The 19600-nt window shown below is 39.7% G+C and overlaps 1 protein-coding gene across 2 annotated transcripts; it reads right to left on the bottom strand.

Moving 5' to 3' along the window:
• Positions 1-1799: 1799 nt before the first annotated feature.
• grhl3 (grainyhead-like transcription factor 3) lies at positions 1800-19263 on the bottom strand. 2 transcript variants are annotated; one of them, XM_017716750.2, is made up of 15 exons: positions 19086-19263; positions 17046-17214; positions 16865-16929; positions 15512-15767; positions 15245-15330; positions 14613-14757; positions 13377-13488; positions 12565-12659; positions 11148-11306; positions 9613-9694; positions 8478-8608; positions 6600-6717; positions 6217-6302; positions 5838-5902; positions 1800-2864 (listed from the first exon to the last, which is right to left on the bottom strand). In XM_017716750.2, exons 1-15 carry the CDS (start codon positions 19100-19102, stop codon positions 2747-2749), a joined length of 1704 nt encoding a protein of 567 aa, XP_017572239.1. In that variant the 5' UTR covers positions 19103-19263; the 3' UTR covers positions 1800-2746. The 2 variants fall into 2 exon arrangements, with proteins under 2 accessions (XP_017572239.1, XP_017572238.1); XM_017716749.2 differs by having other exon boundaries at positions 14607-14757; positions 19086-19261.
• Positions 19264-19600: the final 337 nt, after the last annotated feature.

Here is a 19600-nt window from a genome sequence, read left to right as displayed (position 1 = left end):
CCCAGCGGTCACTTTGTTTTGAGCTTGTCTTGACCTGTTGGTCATACCGACCCAGTGCAGCACACGGTTCAACAACGTAAAATTTTGGGAGAGTCTGTTCAACATAAATAATGAACTAACCTAACTTTGTGTAAATAGATGTATGCAGTCGTGACTGACACGTCTTTTTCTGAATTTATATAAACACCATTTCATTTTATATTCAATTTTTTTGGCTAGTTTATGTTTATGAACACAGACCTACAGATCAATATAGTAAAGGAAACTCATTTATGAATCTGTGATTAAAGCCAGTTTATACTGAATTTAAACTTTTATCTACGTTGCAAATAAATCTTAATCTAAAACTTTGCCTGTTTGCAAAAAGCTATTTCATGGCCACTCGGTTCCACCTGATGGAAATGATTTGCCTTCAGTGTTTTGTGCTTACGATCATTTTAAGCCATTTTAATGAAGCAAGAGTCTTGTTACAACAATGATAATAGGACATGAGAGTCATAATTAATCTTTTAGTACTTTTACTTTTGATACTTAAGTACATTTGAAGGCAGATACTTTTGCGCTTTTACTCAAGTGGAGGTCTAAAGGGAGGAACGTCTACTTTTATTGGAGTAATATTTTATCTTGGGCACCTCTACTTTAACTCAAGTACATGATTTTTGTACTTTATCCACCACTGTCATTTCACTGCCTTCTACACTGTAACCTGGAGTTCAATCCCCACCTGGGCAAACACCCTACACTATATAAATAAGAGTCCTTGGGCAAGACTCCAAACACCGCCTTGGCCTCCCTTTGTAAAATGATCAAATTGTAAGTCGCTCTGGATAAGAGCGTAATGAAGGCAGACGGTCAATGGAAAAACTTAATATCAGTGTGTAGCAGAGTGTCTACATTATCCAAAAGTCACATTTAATGCTGTGATATTTTTCAGATTTTTTTTACATTTATTTGTATTACTTATTTATTTATTATGAAGTCTATTTCTTGTATTAGGACAAATCATCTCTTTCTTATTAAAAAAAAAAGCTTTTCAGATTAAGTATGAAGGTCAGTGCTAAATACTTTGTCCAGCGCAGAGGTCAGTTTAATGATGGTTTCCTTTAGTTAGACAGCTATAGTAGTAAACTGGCCCAGCAGGTCCGTGTAGCTGGTCAGTCTAATGGCAGCATTAGGTTTTGTTTTATATAAGAAATGTGACTCTAATGAGCCTAAATGTCCTATTTTTGAGAGAAAAGAGGAAAAAGAAAAGATAGATGAACGAATAAAATTAATGTTTATGTTGTAATTAAGACCCCATCAATTCAAATATTTACTAATTAACTTTAAGGCCCAATATTTATAAAATCTCAAAGTTTTAAACTTTTCCTGCCATCACTGAGCAGAGTGGCAACATGACAAAGAAGCAGAACCTGATTGGTCCGATTGTGCAGATGCGAATTGCTGATTGGATGGCAGATAGAACCTTATAGGACCTTATGTTGGAGATAGAGTCCACAAATGCAAGCAACTTAAAAAACACCCCATATAATGTCAAGAAGTGTCACAGAATAAGAACGTGACTCAATTTTGACAATAATGGCAGATATAACCTCATAACTCCAAGGGGATGATTTGTAAATATGCTTGTTTAGTGACATCACAAAAAAAAAAAAAAAACAGTTTGCATATATGGACTTTAAGGACTGGGGAGCGAACAGCACGTTTTAAAACTGTAATACTGTTTACATACTACATCAAACTCTCATGACAAGTTTTTAAACTCATTTTTAAACATCAACAGAATGACATTCCCAAAACATTTTTTTAATTTTTCTTTTTATTTTTCCTTATAAAATCAGGTGAAATACAAAAGTAAGTAAAAGGATGCAAAACATCAGCGATACACAAAAGAAGCACAGAGCAGTTGAAATGTTATGTAAATATATTGTGAAGCGAAAAATCCGAAAAGGTTCACAATTAAAAATTCTAACGACATTTCGTCGCTAGAGTATAAATTTGAGAGGGGTGTTTTTTTTTGGAGGGTTGAATTTAAATTTCAGTGGTTCACTTGGACTCGTTCTTTAATTAAATGTGGGAGGACGAAATGTGTGGCGAAGGTGAGCAACAGCCGGATTTGAAACTGGGTGAAACACTGACGGAAACGCGGGAAATGAAGGTGGAAATGTGTGACGGGTCGGAGTCTGAAGCAGTCTTTCTTGGCTCGGACAGCTTTGGACATGAAACATGCACGCTGGTGTGAAGCTACAGCGTCCTAACTGCAAGTGTACGGGCCTAAAAAGTGTTTTGAAATCAAAACAAACAAACAAAAACAACCAGCAGGCGTAAGCAATACCATTACCGCATTCTTATTCCTCCCACAGAAATGATGAGGGCTTTTATGTTGTAAAAACAGGCAGACGTCGCAAGGCTATCATTGAAACATTAACACAAGGTACATGACATAAATCACACTCATACTCTTTTCATTAACCATATTCATTTCTATTTACAGTTCATATTTACAATTCAGGAATTTGTCGTTAGAGATGCGGCCATGAGCATTCGCTGACTGAGTAAACAAAAAATAAAAATACTTATAAATGAAGGAGAGTAAACTGTATTTACACAGGGCTGGTTTGGATGCGGTTGCCATGGCAATGGCTGTGGCCCATTTCGAATGTGTTCAAGAGGCAGCAGTGCTTTTTATAAGGCAGGTTGGGGGAAAATGCCTCTGGAGGGGGCGGGGCTTGTGGCGAGGCATCACTCATAACTCCATTAGCGTGACCTGGAAGTGATTGACCATGACCTCGGAGATGTCGATGAGGAAGGCTGAGTGGTTGCTGTAGTGTTCGATGATGTTGTCGTCCATGTTCACGAAAATCCTGGAGAAGAAGAAACGAGAGAGTGGACGGTTAGCCATGATGAGTTAAGGTCAAAACAGTAAGTGGAATAAAATAATAATAATAAATTTGTCTTAATATTAAAGTCATTATAAACACTATTAATAAACTCTCAACCATAAACTCTCCTTTATATGTGTGAATGCACTGAATTTGAAAATCGATAATTCCTCGGTAATTTCAAAATAAAAGTCATGAAAAAAAAAACATGTAAACATGAAAAATGTTTACTTTTACTGCCCTAAATTTAAACCTATTGGTACAATTACAATACAGTCTGGTTTAGTGTCAGCTCCCCTGTCCATGTACTCATATCAATGTCACATAACAGTGATTTGAGAGAGTAATGCAAGCAAGCGAGCAGAGTTTATTTATATAGTGCTTTTACAACAGGTGTTGTCACAAAGCAGCTTTACAGAACAATCAGTATTACGGAAAGAAAAAGAAAAGAAAATCCGGGTCCAAGCCCCCATGAGCAAGCCAGTGGCGACAGTGCCAAGGAAAACTCCCTAAGGGCAGGAGGAAGAAACCTTGAGAGGAACCAAGACTCAGAAGGGGAACCCATCCTCCTCTGGTCAACACCAGATAGCAAACAGTGTTAGTATAAAGTATTATAGTATTATAGTACAATGCAGGAAAAACAGGTGGGGCAGTGGTTAATTTGATTAGTTTATGATTATGCAGCAGCATCTGAGGGTGAGGATTGCACAGCGTTGCACAGCAAGAAGCTCAATGGTGGTCAAGCTGGTCCAGAAGGCTAGCAGGCAGTGGGCACTTCAATAATGGCCTTTTTGAAATAACCGCAATAATTTCACACAAAAAATGTTTTGGGCTAATGCTAAACTAGCTAGTGTGGTGGCTGCTGGTAGATTATCAGCATCAAGACACCAAATTTAATGTGTATATTTATACAACAGGTAGGGCTTAGACAAAATAATCAAAGAAAAATCCAACAGAAACTGAGTAAGAGTGATTATTGCTCAGTTTGTTAACAGCGAGCTCCAGTCTCTTACAATAATTCTTATTTTCAGTGCATGCAGAGACATGAATAAGCGCAGACTAACAATGAATATATCATTAAACACAATCAAATCTATCTAAAGTAAAAATGATAAAAAGCTCAGATATTTCAACCCGTCACAGCTATAATAATCATTTGCTGCAGCAGTGCACCTGTTGATCTGTAATAAATCAGACAGCCGTTCCACCTGAAGTTGAACTATGTGTTTCTGTATGTGTATGTGTGTATGTGCCAGGTCTGAGCGGCCTCAGGGCACGCACAGGCATCAGATCGTAGATGTGGGTTGGAGAGAGAGAGAGAGAGAGAAAATGTGACCTAACCTGTCCTGCTCTTCCAAACACTATCATCATCCCGAGCGAATGAGGGTCTGAAGCCCGGGGCTCAGCCGTAAAACAAAGCAGCTCATTTATGTAACTATGATTCACAGAGGTGTGATATAACAGAGGATGGTGGGTTCATCTGCACCTGGACCAGACTGCATGGACCACTTGGTGCTCAATTACAGTCCTGAGAACGTCACTCTGCTCTAACACATCTTCCTCAACTCATAAAGTAGATAATGAGTTGAGCTTGGCAGTAAAAACCTGTTCTTTCTGTGACTGAGAACCGCTGCTGCAAATGCTAACTTGATTCAGGCATCGAACTATCAAACAGTGTGGCAAAAAAAAAAAAATCAGAATTATGAATTTATTCATCATTTTCTCCCTGATTTAATGTCCATGTCCATGTTAATCAGCATCAGAAACACAAAAGAATTTGAGTCAAGAGTGTGATGATTTAGACATGTAGATAGCTCCATGCTAACTGCTTGCTTCCAGTACTTGTTAGCTGCATGAGCCCAGTAGCTCCAAAACTAAAGAAGGTCCCACATGGAAATCTGATATATGGCCATATATGTGCAAATATCATAAAGGGTCAGGCATATATTTCACAATGTATGTACATTTATGTTATATATATATATATATATATATCAAATATTGGACACACTATGCATGATATATAATCCCTACATGTCTAAAAGGTGGATGAATACATATGCATAATATATGGATCGCACAGAGCCCTCCATATGTGAATGTTTTCTATCATATATTGTTAAATAGATGTACTGCACAGATATCTTTTGTATACGTTGCCATGACTTAAATACATGTCCTATATTTTTTTTTTTAAATGGCCCATTTCAAATATGTTGGCACTAATGTCACATGTGTCTCCGTATGTGTGTGTAATACAAGCTGAAAATAAGGGAAATTCATAAAGGCTAATCAGTCATATATTTGAAATCCATGTATTGCAATATATCAGATTTCCATATATGACGTGTGTGAGGACTGAGGCGTGCAGTTAGCACCATGCTAACTTCTCGCTTCCTTTCAAGTTAAAACGCCTCGTAGCTCTAAAGCTAATGAAGGTAATGAAAAGTTGGGGAGATAAACTAGTGCGGCTCTCACAGGCTTTGCTCAGTTTCTTGTAATTATACTGCGCTGTGGGTTACACAATCGCACGTTTGGCCCACTTTAGCTCCATCCTGACCTCCTCCTCCCTATCAGCTCTGAAATCTGCTCAGTTCTCCTGCTGAGGGCACGGCGGAAAACATTAAACATCACACCATCCTCCGCTGACTCTTCTTCCTTTTGTTCTTCTTTTTAAAGTCCCTTTTTTTCCTGTAAAGCGAGCAGCAATTACAGCATTCCGCAAACCCGGTCTGTCAGCTTAGCTTCCACAGAGGTGACGGAGAAACCAACAAAATCACTCGCTTTACCACCGAGAGGACATTTCAACACATCCCTGCCTTTCTTTATCTCCTGCACCCGCTCTGTCATTAGCTTGAAACGGCAGAGACAATCGCTAAAATCTGCCCCTTCCTCAGAGCCATCTCGTCTGCATCTGGTTTACTGCTAATTTGGCGGCAAAAAAATGCTACTCACCCTCTTTTGCACTTCTTGAAGATTTTCCCAATGGTGTCTTCTTGCAGGCCGTACTTTTCTGAAATCTGAGAGCGAGAAAGACCAAATGAGACGGGTGTCACACCAAGGAGGTTTCGACATCTTCACAAGTGTGAGAAAGAGATCAATTAAAACGTAGGAACGAGACAGAAGAAGAAGGGACAAACGGATGACAATAGAAAAGTGGAATGAGAAGGAGTGCAAAGAAATAAACAGAGTTAAGAGTGGAAAAGAAAAAGACAAAGCTCAAAGAAGTGAAGAGTGACGATAAGAAAACGGGTGCGAAGCAAAATAGCGTGGAAAAGAATGGCAAGAAAAGAGAAAAGTGAAGGAGTAAAGAAAGAGATAAAGCTCAACTGACCGCTTCTCTGAGTCCTTTCAGCGTCGGCGAGTTGAGCATGAGGGCGTCAAACACTTCCTCCGTCTCCTGCCGGACGTACAGTAGGACTGTAAACAAAAACAAATAAACAATCACAACTTCAACTTTATGAACGTCCCGCTTCCGCAGGTTATGGCATTTGTGTTATGGGGCAGGTGTGGTCTGGTGGTGTGATGGTGTTTATGCTGTGCTTTAGTTTGTTAGTATTTGTGTTGCACTGTGTTGTGTTGTTTTTGTTGTTGTTGTTCCCTGAGGGGCTGTTTGCTGATTGGCTGAACGATGTTTATGCGTATTCTGTGTTACGTTGGTGGTTGGTATGTCGTCGTTATGGTGTCGTGTGCTGTGCAGTGTTGTTGTATATTCACCTCTCTGTTGCTGTTCTTTGCGGGGCTGTTTGGCTGGTGGGCTGCACTGCTCTGAGTCGTAACCTGGCGTACGCTTCAGGGGATGCCTCTCGTTCTCCTCCGTGTTGCTAGGGGGCGCCTGTGAGAAACAGATAAGATCAGCGTTAGAGAAACTGAACAGGCCACGGAAGAGTTCCCTCGTTTCCTATCTTCTGCATGGTGGCTCGGACGATCTTATCGTTCTCTCACCTGTACAGGTGCAGCCTAGCGGTACATAACGATACAAACACTTACTCGCTGGAGTGTGTATCTAACCGCCTGATCAGACACACACACATGAGGAGTGTAAATCTCTGACCTCACATTGGTTTCCTTCTGGATCATAAGGGAACATTTACAGGAATTAAAACTCAAGTTGAACCATGATTTTTTAAATAAATGTATTTTTTATATATATATATATATATATATATATATATATATGTGTGTGTATGTATGTGTGTGTGTGTGTGTGTGTGTGTGTGTGTGGAGATACACGGTCTTGCTCCAACAGCAGCAATATGTATACAGTATATAAGATAAACCATTTGCATAAGGAGGAAGAAAATCAAAGGGAATGTTCAAAAACTAAATCAAAGCTACTTGAATCTTCGAGAGAGAGGAGAAAATCAAGCTCCACTTTTGCTTTTACTGGTATTCTTAGAACAATGGACTGACCACCCCAGAGTCCAGACCCCAACATCACTGAATGTGTTTGATTACTTCAGAAAATGATCGACCAACTTCTAAGACTGAACTTTAGAGGTGTGTCTACAGATTTCTTTGAGAAACTGAAAGTGAGTCTCCTGAAAAGAAAAGAAGCTGGAATAAAGGGAAAGAGTCACTCACTGAACACTCAGACAGCTGATAATTTAGTTTTTTATTTTATGTCAAATGTGTTTTTCTGATTCTGAAGACATGCATATATGGGTGCGTGCATGCATGTAAACAGGAGATGTGGTCAAATGCCCATCTTATCTTCCAAGTCGTGTGTGTGTGTGTGCATATGTGTATATATATATATACATTCATACATACATACATACACACACACACACACACACACACACACTGTGGGAAATGGGGTGTCAGAACAGTGTGTGTCCCTCCTCCACTCCACTGTGTAAACACCCCCCGTATGTGTGCGTGTTAATCCTGTGTGTCAGTCAGCGTGGCCGGCTGCTCTTCAGGTGAGTTTCGTTTACTGTCGTGTAAACTCTGTAACTTGCCAATCACACACACACTTTCTCTCTCTCCCTTTTCCCAGCCCACTCTTCTCCCACTACATTTTTTCCCACACTTTTCCTGCACTCTCTACGCTCCGGGCGTTATGGAACATGACTCGACAGCACTGAGGCGAACCGCAAATCCTGGGATTCCTACAGGTGTCTCACGTGTGATCGTGTTTGTGTGTGCGTAAAATGGCGAAACAGTCCTTCATTTTCTGTTTTTATAGATTTATAAATCCGTTACTTAATCTAGTATCATTTTAATGTTGCTTTTTATTAATATATAGTACTTAGCAAAATTAGTACTTCAAATGCAATATTAAAAGTGAGGACTCTCCTCAAAGCAAACCAGAGTTTAAATAAAGAACATGATGATGATGATGGTATATGATGAGGATGATATACGTACTTATACATATATGGCATATTATTATTATATTTATACACCTACAAGTCATTGCTGTCTGGCAAAAACTTTGCATCTCCATTTTTGTAATTTTTCACTATTTCACCATCTTTGAATCATGTTCAATTTTCATCCACAATCACTTGGAAAACAAATGTATTTGTTTTGGCCTCGGTGATACATAAATACAAAAGGGGCATGTTGTTATTGCATACAGGTACTTACTAGTCGCTGCATGTTGCTGTAGTGTGTCTCGGGAATAAACAGTACAGGTTGGGTCATGTGGTCATCCAGTGTTTTGAAGAATGTACAGTCCTTTCCAATAGAGCTGGACACCACTGTGTGTTTACTAGAGTCTGAAAAACGGTGGAGAAAACTGGTTTTCAACTGATCTTACAAAGGATAATTTAATTCTACATGGACAAAAGTATAGACAAAATGCTGCTACTGTGTTTAGCAATGCTAATGTACTTCAGTCAATGTTTATAAGTAACAGTGAGTCACATAGTGTCAGAAACCACATAATCAAGTCTATTAGAGATACTGAACATGTCCACACTGTTTGAGGCAAGTGTGCAATGATTAAGGCCTGTAGTTATCTCCATGCTTAAAGAGGCTGGCCTATTAGCTTCTTTTAGCTGTTAGCTGCATTAGCATTGTAGCTGCAGTGCAACTTTGAAGAAGCAAACCTTAAACACTGGTAACTAGCAAAGATACTTTCACTAGATTGACAAAGCACTTCTTGTAAGTCGCTCTGGATAAGAGCGTCTGCTAAATGCTGTAAATGTAAATGTCTTGACTGTTTGACTAAATTGGAGATAAAGAGGGAAACACTGTTTTGCTGAACTTGAGCATTGCTTTAGCATGAATGTACAAAGTGTTGCTTCAGTATCTTATATAGAGAGAGAACAAATACACTTTTCTAACTCACTTAGCTTAAGTTATGCATTAAGAATGAACCGTTCTTAAAGGCTTTTTAGAGAAGACAATGCATCTGTAAAGAACCATGAACACTTAAAGAACCATTTACTTGCTTAGCTGGTTATTTGCAGGGTTTTTCAGAGAAATGGAGAATAGTATATGGCTGTATACCATTTATACACTCAAACGGTTCTTTGAGTGTTCATAGTTCTATATAGAACTATTGTCTTTACTAAAGACCCCTTGAAGAGCCATCTTGTTTAAGAGTGAGACTTGGCAGCCCATACAGTATCGGGCCTGTTTGTAATCCTGTTCAGTGTTTTGTTGCTGGGCGTATCCCAGTCTTTACTGGAATCGCCATCAGTAATTGGTTATTTGTGAGGATGAGATGAGATCAGTGTAATTGTATAATAGGCTGATGGGTGTGATTGACACTCACTGTTATTAGAGGAGTCTGCATTGGTTTTGACCCGCCTCTTCGTTCTTTTCCGCTCTTCGTCCCTCATCTTCCTCTCGGCTCCCTGCCAGACAAAAAAATGATACAATTCGCAATGTTAGAGACAAACAGAGGCGAGCACTGCATCACTTACACCAACGAATGCAACACTATCTTGAATGTTAGCATGGCTAAAGCCTCTCTGAGAGAGCTGCTTACATTTTCCCCACTGTACTTGCGACATGTAATGAACTTACTGCAAAAACAGAAGCTATCAAACTATAACAACGAAGTCTCGCTGCTCAACAAATCGGCCATGCTACGTGGCTAAAGGTGTGAGCAAGCTAGCTAGCCATGTTAAAACAGCCAAAGTCAATCAGATGTATCCCTAAAAGACTTGCACCAAGATCTAATCTTACAATGTGTTCTTTCACACACACACACACAATAAATATCATTTGAAGTTAATGAAACAGTTTTAACATATGTATTTTGGAAAAAAAAACTGAGTTTCTACACTTTCTCATTAGGTTAGATGGGATTTCTACCAGAGCAAAGCTAGTATGTATGAAAGAATGCATTTGTGGACCTCAAGAGCTTTTGATGTTACTTAGAAAATGATTTAATTTTCATTACTAGCTGTGATTGCCATCTAAAACTGACATGGCATCAGAGTGATTAGCAGCTTCTCTCATCAAAACAACCTGCTAACATGCAAAACTCAAGCCATAGTCCTGAAAAAACAGCTTCCAGCACCATCTGATGAAAAACACGCAGGTTCCTCATTCTGCAGAGATGCACATAGTTCACCTGCTGTGACTAAACCAGTCCGACGCGTGCGTTTTTGAAGCTAGTCTACCCTTCCTACCTCCAGAAGCTAGGCTAAAGGCAGCCTAGCCCCAAAGGGCATCGGAAGGCATCAGATAAAGGTGATAAGGGGAAGATGAGGGCCTGCAAGGCTTTATCAGATAAACACAGAACAATAGGATCAATGCTGCATCTGAAGGACATGCTGTTGGCAAAAACTGGTTTATGCTTCACTCCAAACAGAAGAGAGAAAGAGAAAGATTCTGAGATGAGTTTCTACAGCAGTGTTACCGAGAGTGTGGCCGTTAAAAGGTCGGAGATCAACGTTAGAGAATTATCTAGTAGTAGATGTTAGTCTTTACGATTATGTTCTTGAATGTTGCAACATCGCAGTCGGAACTTGTCTATATTTTTTTTGTCATTTTTTCATTTTTTGTATCATTTGGAACACCAGATGCCTCTTTTAATAGCTAGAAAAATCTACTTCCTTTCACTTCCATTCAAAGCTAAGGACCAAAAAGTTGTTGGGGATTTTGTTGCAACAGTGACAATTAGAAAGGTAAAAATGTAATAAATCAAGAAAGAAATGAAAATAAAAAGATTCTAATAAGGAAGCAATACAAATATAACAACGTACAAATAAAAAAAGAGAAAATAGAAGCGACTATGCAAAAAAAGTTCCAATAAAAAAAAGAAAAAACTCCAACACAAATAACCAAAGTAAAGCGCACCTTATCACAGAAGACTTTGATCTGGCAGGTGGCTCTGTGGATGAGGTGGTTTGAGCCGGAGCTGAAGTCGTAAGTGTCGATCTGCAGGTTCAGAGGGAGACCCTTCACACCCTTCTGAGAGGAGAAGTCCGTGCTGAGGGAGTTAATGCCAATATAAACCTGCATGAAATAAACATATAAACAGATGTGAGCTGCAACACATTGTTTTTAACATTGTCTCGTTGCATTTAATGCAATCTTGAAGTGTTACTACTGTCGCTAAAATTAAAGAGGCCAAACAGGACTGGCTACATTTGCTGTAAAGAGGAAAACTGCAAATGTGACTTTTTCACCAAACTAACACTTGAATATATGAGAGGCGAAGCTGACTCTGAATCAGCTCCTTTTGCGACCCCTGAGCTGTGATTATGAAACATGCGATTGCACTGACGGTCCTGCAGGTGAACCACAGAACGATGTAATCTGCTGCTCATTGTCTGTTAGAGGAGAGCAGATAGGACCGCTAGTGTGGGTGGCGATTGCGCAGCATTTCTTTTAAAGCAAAGGTGTGGAATGAAAGTAAGACAAACGGAGCATGACGGAACACGTCTAGAACCATAGGTGAAAAATAAAGGAAGGGCTTAGCAACTCAGAGGATAATACATACTGGACTGCCATCCACAATGCATTTACATCAGCACTCAAGAGGCTGTTGCTACAATTCCAACAAAATATTACAATGAAAAGCAGACTGTCGAGAAGTCTAAGACATATTTGTGATTTTGAGATTGTTATCAGTATATTCTCAGCTTATTTCTACACATTCTTGGTAATTTTTCTTATTCTACTGGACAAGACAATTTCACATCATAAAATGACTTACAAACATAAAGTTAATAACTTGTCGAGAAATATTAGAAAAATATTAGATATTTTGATGAGGTTTAATACGTTTTATACATTTTTATACATCTTTATGTGTGAATATCTTTTTTACAAAGCAGTTTGTTCTGTGGTACTTTTAACAGATTTAATCACAGAATCTATACCAGAAATATCACGTCATATTAATGTGTTAATGAATTATTTAATTCCTTAATTAACTAGCAGAGTGCATCTCCTATGGGGGCGCGATCCACCTTTTCTTTTCTCCGGCTCAGTCATCAGCCGTGATAATGATCAAGTATGCATGCGTTGCTTTCTTTTCCTTTTTGTTTTCTTTCTGATGCTCTTTCTCTTCTCCACCTGTTCTTGGTTTCGTCGTCCCGCCCTAAACTGCCTCGTGATATTCTCTCTCTCTCTCTCTCTCTCTCTCTCTCTCTCTCTCTCTCTCTCTCTCTCTCTCTCTCTCCCTGTTTTCATGACAGGTGCCGGTGTGGTGACATGCCAAGAATTCCTTTACCCTTCTGTGTGTTTGTGTGCGTGTGTGTGTTCGTACCTTGGCTTCTTCATTGGTGTTCCAGATGAAGGACAGAGCGTTGAATGCCACCTCCTCCACATTGCTGATCCCGCTGAACACTTCTTTGTAGTCGGCTGTGGTCGAAACACAATAAAAGTGAGAATATTGAACAAAAAAAGTGACAAGGCTGATGTACACTATTTAAAAAGATGGTTCTCTTCAGAGGTTCTTTAGTACAGATAGTGGTTCTATAAACAACCATGAACACTCACTGCTTAAATGGTTCTTTGTGTGGTGAAATCATTCTTCAGATTGATGGAAAATGTGTACATGGTTCTACAAAGCACTTCCATTATTACAGGCGTGGCATCACATCAATAGCAGAACCGCTGTTGGTGCTATATAGAACCATATACAACACAATCTCCATCAATCTGAAGAACGACCTCACTATGCGAAGAACCATTTAAGCAGGGCTTCTGTATAGAACTCATGGTGTGTTTCTGTTTCTGAGTGGTTCTGTCTAGAACCAGGGACACTCAAATACCATTTGCATGATTAAAGAATTCTTTGCGTCATGAATGTGTTCTTCAGATTGATGGAGAATGTTGTGTAGGTGGCTCTGTATAGAACCTTTTTGAAATGGGTTCTGCTATTGTTCTAAGCCAAAGAACCATTTTTTGGTACTATATAGAACACTTTTTGCTAAGAGTGAGCCTCCTTGTTTAAGAGTGTAGCTAATGAGTAACTGAAGTGTATGCATGAGTTTAGCACCATGCTAATGGGGTATAAGCTCCCATTACTGGTTAGCTTCATTAGACTCATAAGGCTAACTGTGCTGGTGAACACACCGATGTCGATGACCCTCTGCTTAGCCGTCGGCTGTCGTGAGTGCCAGTGATTCCAATACTTCAGCTGCATCTCCGCACTCTTATCATTCTCAAACACTGCCATGATCATCGTCTGAGTGAGAGAGAGAGAGATTAGTGTATTAGTGTTGACTTACAACATCAAGACTCGAAGGCTACCTGAGGTATTAGCTGTTTATAATTAGCTGAAAAAGCTAGTTGGCTAACACTGGCACATTTAGCTCATCATATATATAAATATAAACAGAGATCAATTAAATTAGGCAAATATTGCATCTAATAAAAGATTTTGCCTCTTAGTAATGCAAGCATATGACGCTGTCAGGACAAACTTGTCATCGAGCTAATTCCAGTGTTTATGGCTTTTGTCAGAGGATATGAGCCGTGTGTACAGTGAGTGTCTTCCAGCCCAGTGTGTGTGTGTGTGTCACACCCCTCTCTCTCCATCTCTGAGGCTTTAGTCACCGCAAGCTTTGTGCTACAGGCAACGGGGCACGGCCTGATTTTGCACGCACGGGTGTGTGTTCTGCACATCCAGCGAAAGAGCTAGCCATCACACACCACAACAAGAATGCAGTTTTCCAAGAGGAGTGTTAACCTCTAATCATGAGGAAATGATTTTTTTTACCAGCTGCTCTTCATTAAAGGAGCGCCGTGTTCAACACGATGCTGAGTGGCAAAGCTAAAGAACTAGCCAAAGGATTAGCATGCTAACTTTGTTAGCTAACCTCCAGCGGGTCAAGTCATACATAATGTCACTCCAACAGTTTGCCAGCTGTGATCACCCAAGGTTTACTGGTATACAGTGGTTTAGTCATAATCGTTTCCTGAGAATTTAACTGTTTAGCCCTTAGCACTCCAGAGCTGATATCACCAGAGCTTTAGAATGACCCAAAAATAGAACCGACAGCCTCTTTTCCTCAGGATACAATCTTCAAAATTCTATCCAGTATTGTCAAAACTTTTGTATTTAACAGCATATAGACCCCATAATGCCTATCATGTTAATGTGTGCAACAACCACTATGCCTATTTAACTGTACATGCTTCACTTTGCATGTATGTTTAATAATGCATGCATTTTAAATATGTATTTTATACTGTGTTTTATTGCAACAGCAGTGATGTTTTTAATTCAGCTGCATATGCTAGTCAATCTACGTCTGTTCTGTTTCTCTCTAAAGTGATGCTGTATTTTGTATGATGGGTCACCTTTACTTTGTTGCATGTCACTCCAGCACTGCTGTCCACTCCCTGCAGGGTGATGGGGTAGAATTGACCCTTGTTCAGATACACCATGGGCACCTCTGTGTTTTTATTTTGGGAGGCTTGTGGGGCACCAAGGATGAACTGGAAGTCATTCCTGGAACAAAATCATTAATGATAAAAAAACCTGATCAAAAGTGCGCTGCAGTTTTATATAAATTAGTTCTGACTCGTGGCTCATTGAAACGAGCGGAGAAATTGTGTGGAAAGTGCAGATTCTAAACTTTTAATCCAGACCACATTTGTATTTGTAAGTTGAAGAGAAGGTATTCTAGTGAGATTTGAATTTGATGAAAAGTTATTCTTGTTTTTTTGTCATTTTTTTGCATCTAAACATAACAAAAAAAAAGCACAAACCTGCACATACAAAATGCAAATCAAATGAAAATTTAATGAATTACTGTGATTAAATATGTGGTTATGTAATTATCTTCACATCATTATGTGATGTTAATTAAATGCATAGAAAACAACATTAATTATAACAAAAAAACAACAACTCTGAAATCCTGGCGAGAGTTAGAGAATAGACAGAAATGACTGAGAGCGTGAAGTGCAGATGAAATGATTAAAACGTGTCTCACCTGTACCTCTCAGGAGGCGAGTTAGAGTACGAGTCAGAATACACGGGGCTTGAGTGGCCAACAAAGTCGCTGCTGTAACCTAGAGTCTGTTTTGGTGGACAACAACCAACATGTCATACATTAGAGACATTATAATGAATCAATTCAAATGAATCATTTTCAAACTGTTTTAATTGTTTGTTAACTTGTTCTTTTCAGCAGTTAAAAGCATTTAATATGTTCAAAATTAAAAGCAAAATTTGGATACAAAAGGCCCCAAACACTCACCTCAGTGCTAGCGTCTGGGTACGAGGTGTCTGAATGCCACGGTTTCTGCGGTGTGGTCAGTAGAAGAGATTCAACGATATTATTGATGACTTGCTTGTCATAGCTGTCGCCCGCCATGCTCTGGATGTAGTTGCCGTTGCCCGGCGACAGCTGCTTTGTGACTTGTGATTGGCTGACGGAAATGTTCTCGGACAGCAGCTTCATGATGTTAGAGTTTTCCAGAGTGGTCAGCTCAGGGGATGAACCAGTGGATGTCCTGAGAAATGGATGGTTAAAAGATATGTGATAAATATGCACCTGTGAAAATGAATTTTCCGCAAACCTGCACATAAACCTGCCCAGCTAGTTTGGTTTAATTTGGATGATAATGGGGGCCAAATGGGGGTACTATGACTCCTAAAATGTAAAATAAATCTTTTTATGTTATTTAACAGCACAAGGTGCAAAATATGATTCTTTCTTGTGTTTTTATTTGTATAAAAACTTTTGCGAGTTCTGACCCTGCTAACTGTATAGATTTTACTTTAATTGCAAGTCACTTATGCTAACTCTACCTCCAGTAATGGCCTAGATGTAACAGTATAATGTTCTTGCTAGTCATTTGTACTAACTCTACCATTAATAAACACCCATCTGTGATGATATAGTGGTCTTGCAAGTCGCTTACGCAAACTCTTCTACCAATAAAGGCCCAGCTGTGATGATATAGTGGTTTTGCTAGTCACTTATGCTAAGTCAAACACCATAATGGTCTACCTGTGATAGTACAATGTGCTCACTAGTCACTTACACTAACTCTAACACCAATAAACACCAAGCCGTGATTGTATAATGTGTAAAAGTCAACAGAAGTGGCTTTGAATCTCAGCATTGTTTGAGAAGAGTGCCCATAAAGCTGGGTGGGAGCTATTTGCTGTCTAATCCACATCTCTGCCTCTGTTTGCCTTTCTCTTGGGCTTGAACTCAAGGAAAAGAACAAACTGCTCCCAATCCCCTGTCATTTTTCATCAGGACAAAAGGCCGCTGACTCAGTCCTCTCTGGGGTGGGATGGGGAAGAGGATTAGCATCTTAAACCAACTTTGACCTCAGCTAAACCTGAGCTAATCCCGCTAGCCCTGTATCTACACACACAGAAATAAAAGGTTAGTATATGAGAAAAGGTTATGAGAACAGCTATGCTAAGTTTCATACACTTGTCTCTCTTGGTACACACCTCTGTGGTATTCTTTCTCGCCCATTCGTGTATGTATTTCTTTTTTGGGCAGGGGGGAAAATGAACTTGTACAGTGAATGCGACTGGACATAAATGACAGCTCATCTCTTTTTTGCTATCTCTGGGCTAATGTTTTTACCTCTCCATAGGTTTGAATGTACTGCCAGCACGTGAACACGATGTCAACTTCTGATCTTTGGGAGTCTGCAAAGATGTATTAGAACATTAGGAGGTGAGTCAATCAAGAAAGGTTCCATGATGGACAATCAAGTAGCAACTGGACAGTCAATTACTCTGAACGAACTAATTTGTTTTTCTACCTTGCAAGTGTCATAGAAAAGGGGGATACTGGTAAGGTCGTCATCAGTGGACAGCTTAGGTTTAGCCTTGCTGATGTCGACACCGTCCATGTAGCTCCAGGAGTCCATGAGGTAACTGTCAAGGTAGCGTGGGTAATTGAAACTCTCGTTCTGCAAAATCATCAGAGCCCTACAGCAAAATATTGAGAGAGTTAGCAAAGACAGCCCAAGAAATAGGGGAAGTTTTCAAGCCATGCAAGATTGATACATGGAACAGTTTGCCCATTTACGAGTCAAAGGCAGAGCAAGATGAGGCAATGTGAGTTGAACAACTGTGCTCAGCTACTGCTGAGTTTCGCCCTGAGGCAGCCAGCAGTTTCGATTGCAAAAACACAAATCTTGAGCGTCTTTGAGTGAGCAGCGGTTAAGATTGGCAGTGTTTACACCTCCCACATCAAACCTGCTGAAACATGGCTGACCTGCACACTCCAATTCCACTGGAAGCAGAATGAAACTCATCTAAAATTGTTCGGTTCTAGATCTTATCAGCTTTAGATAGGTCACAAACACTAATAGCTGAAACCCAGAGATCACAAACTAAACCTAAACACATTTCAAGCAGAGGCTAAGTGGGATTCACTTTGTGGGCTCCCCCTGAAGCCTCTTGTATTAGCAGCTAGCAAGTAAACAGTGAGTTTACTCACAGCAAGCACTTTAGCACCTGAGCTCACAGCGCAGGTAAGATTGCATGTTTGGCCAAGAGAGCAAATGAACACATTTCTTGTTGTGCATTCTACCAAAACATTCCCTCCACATTCCTTCCATGCTTCCAGAATTTAGTCCATTTAGAAGCTAGCTGGGGTGCTAGCTCAAACACTGGCTTGTCACATGCTTAGTTTTAACCATGTCATTGAAAAGCAAGCAATGTGTCTCAGTTCACCAGACTTTTCAGCCCTTTTTTGAATGGCTAAATGGCCATATTAAGTGTCTTTGCTACAGTAAGCAGGTGGAAGCCAGCTTTTGTGCGACAGAAGCCCCTAGGACAGCAGACGCGTCCACTGACAGACACATACTATAATTATTCTCTCTTGCACAGCTCAGTGAACACTCTCAGTCTCGGTGTCAGCTATCTCAAAAAGCCCCCATGGACTCAGAAAAGAGGATGGGGTGTCAGAGCTTAGAGCAGTGAAACTCCCACCGACATGCCGAGATATAAATACAAACACAGGTGGGTTGATTTCATGTAAAAAAATAAAAAAAAACACAAAAACAAGCTTCCTCGCTTTGTCAGGATTGTCCTCCAAATCAACCCAAAATATTAGTTAGCAAAACTTAGCATGTAGCATTTAGCATTGATACCCTTTTTAGGATTAGGATTAGGTCCTCAGTCGAGGTTACAGTGATGTTAATGAAAATTATAGTTGATGACAAGCTAAGAGTTTGCAAAGCATGCAAATGCTTATGTGAAAATGAAGATAGCACGCTAACAGCAAGTAACCAATATCGGACACTGTTCTGTTTGTGATGTATTAGTCATAGTTTAGAAGAACAACAGGAGAGCAAATGTCCACATTTTCCTGGCTCTTCTGCATTAACCCTATAAATTCCAGACATATTATTCAATGTTTAATGCTACTAATTCTTACTATTAGCCACTATTTTATTACTAAATTGTTTGGTAATGTAAAGGTTTCGCAGTAAGATTAGGATTATGTGTTATGTTGAGGTTAAGGTAATATTAATATATATAGTTGAAAGTTAGTTAATGACAAGAAAAGCAAAAACTTCAGTAAAGCTTAAGCTACCACGTTGACAGTAAGGGAACAGTGTGTATTACTGTTCATTTTAGAGAAAATCTTTGTATTATCTTGACTCAACACCTGCATGCCAAGACTTATTATTAGCCACTATGAAACTAACGTAATGCTATGAAAGTAATGGAAATAATGTAGTTATTGCAGGAGCTGAAGTGTGGAATGACCCAAATTCCTTAAAAAGGTTAAACACTGAAATCCAACATTGCTTCCCAAAAATGTTCATTTTAAAGCTAAGTATACTTACTCAGTCTCCTTGGTCATTTCTTCCCTGAGAGGCTGTAGAAATAAAATCCGTTCTTTGCACTCTTCTCTCTCGTAATCTTCCACGTCCGTCTATAACGGAGACAGCCAGCTGTGTATGTGTGTGTTTATCCCTCAGAGTGAAGAGGTTTTGATTTGGAACCTGCGGCTGCTCGCACATTTAAATGCCCTGACAGGTAAGCTTTTCCTCACTCGCGTCTGATTGGTCGACAGGCCGGGACAGGTGTGTGGTGGTACAGGTGGATGCGCCCCGCCACCCACCCCTAAACCCTGTTAACTCTCACCATGCTGGAAAGAAACTTCAGCCGGTGTGTGTGAGAGTGTGTGAGTGTCAGTAATTAGCACATGTAATAGAAGGCTGAGGTTTATCCTCACGGGTGTGAAGTATGTGTCATTTAAAGTCAGAAACCAAAGCCAGAGCGAGAGAAGAGCCCTTTATTATGCTAATGAAGGCCAGGTATCATCATTTGTCTCTGGATCTAACACTGGATCAGACTC

The sequence above is a fragment of the Pygocentrus nattereri genome, chromosome 10 (genome assembly GCF_015220715.1).
Source record: "Pygocentrus nattereri isolate fPygNat1 chromosome 10, fPygNat1.pri, whole genome shotgun sequence".
In the NCBI taxonomy this organism is placed as follows: Eukaryota; Metazoa; Chordata; class Actinopteri; order Characiformes; family Serrasalmidae; genus Pygocentrus; species Pygocentrus nattereri.
This window is presented reverse-complemented; position numbering and strand designations above follow the sequence as displayed.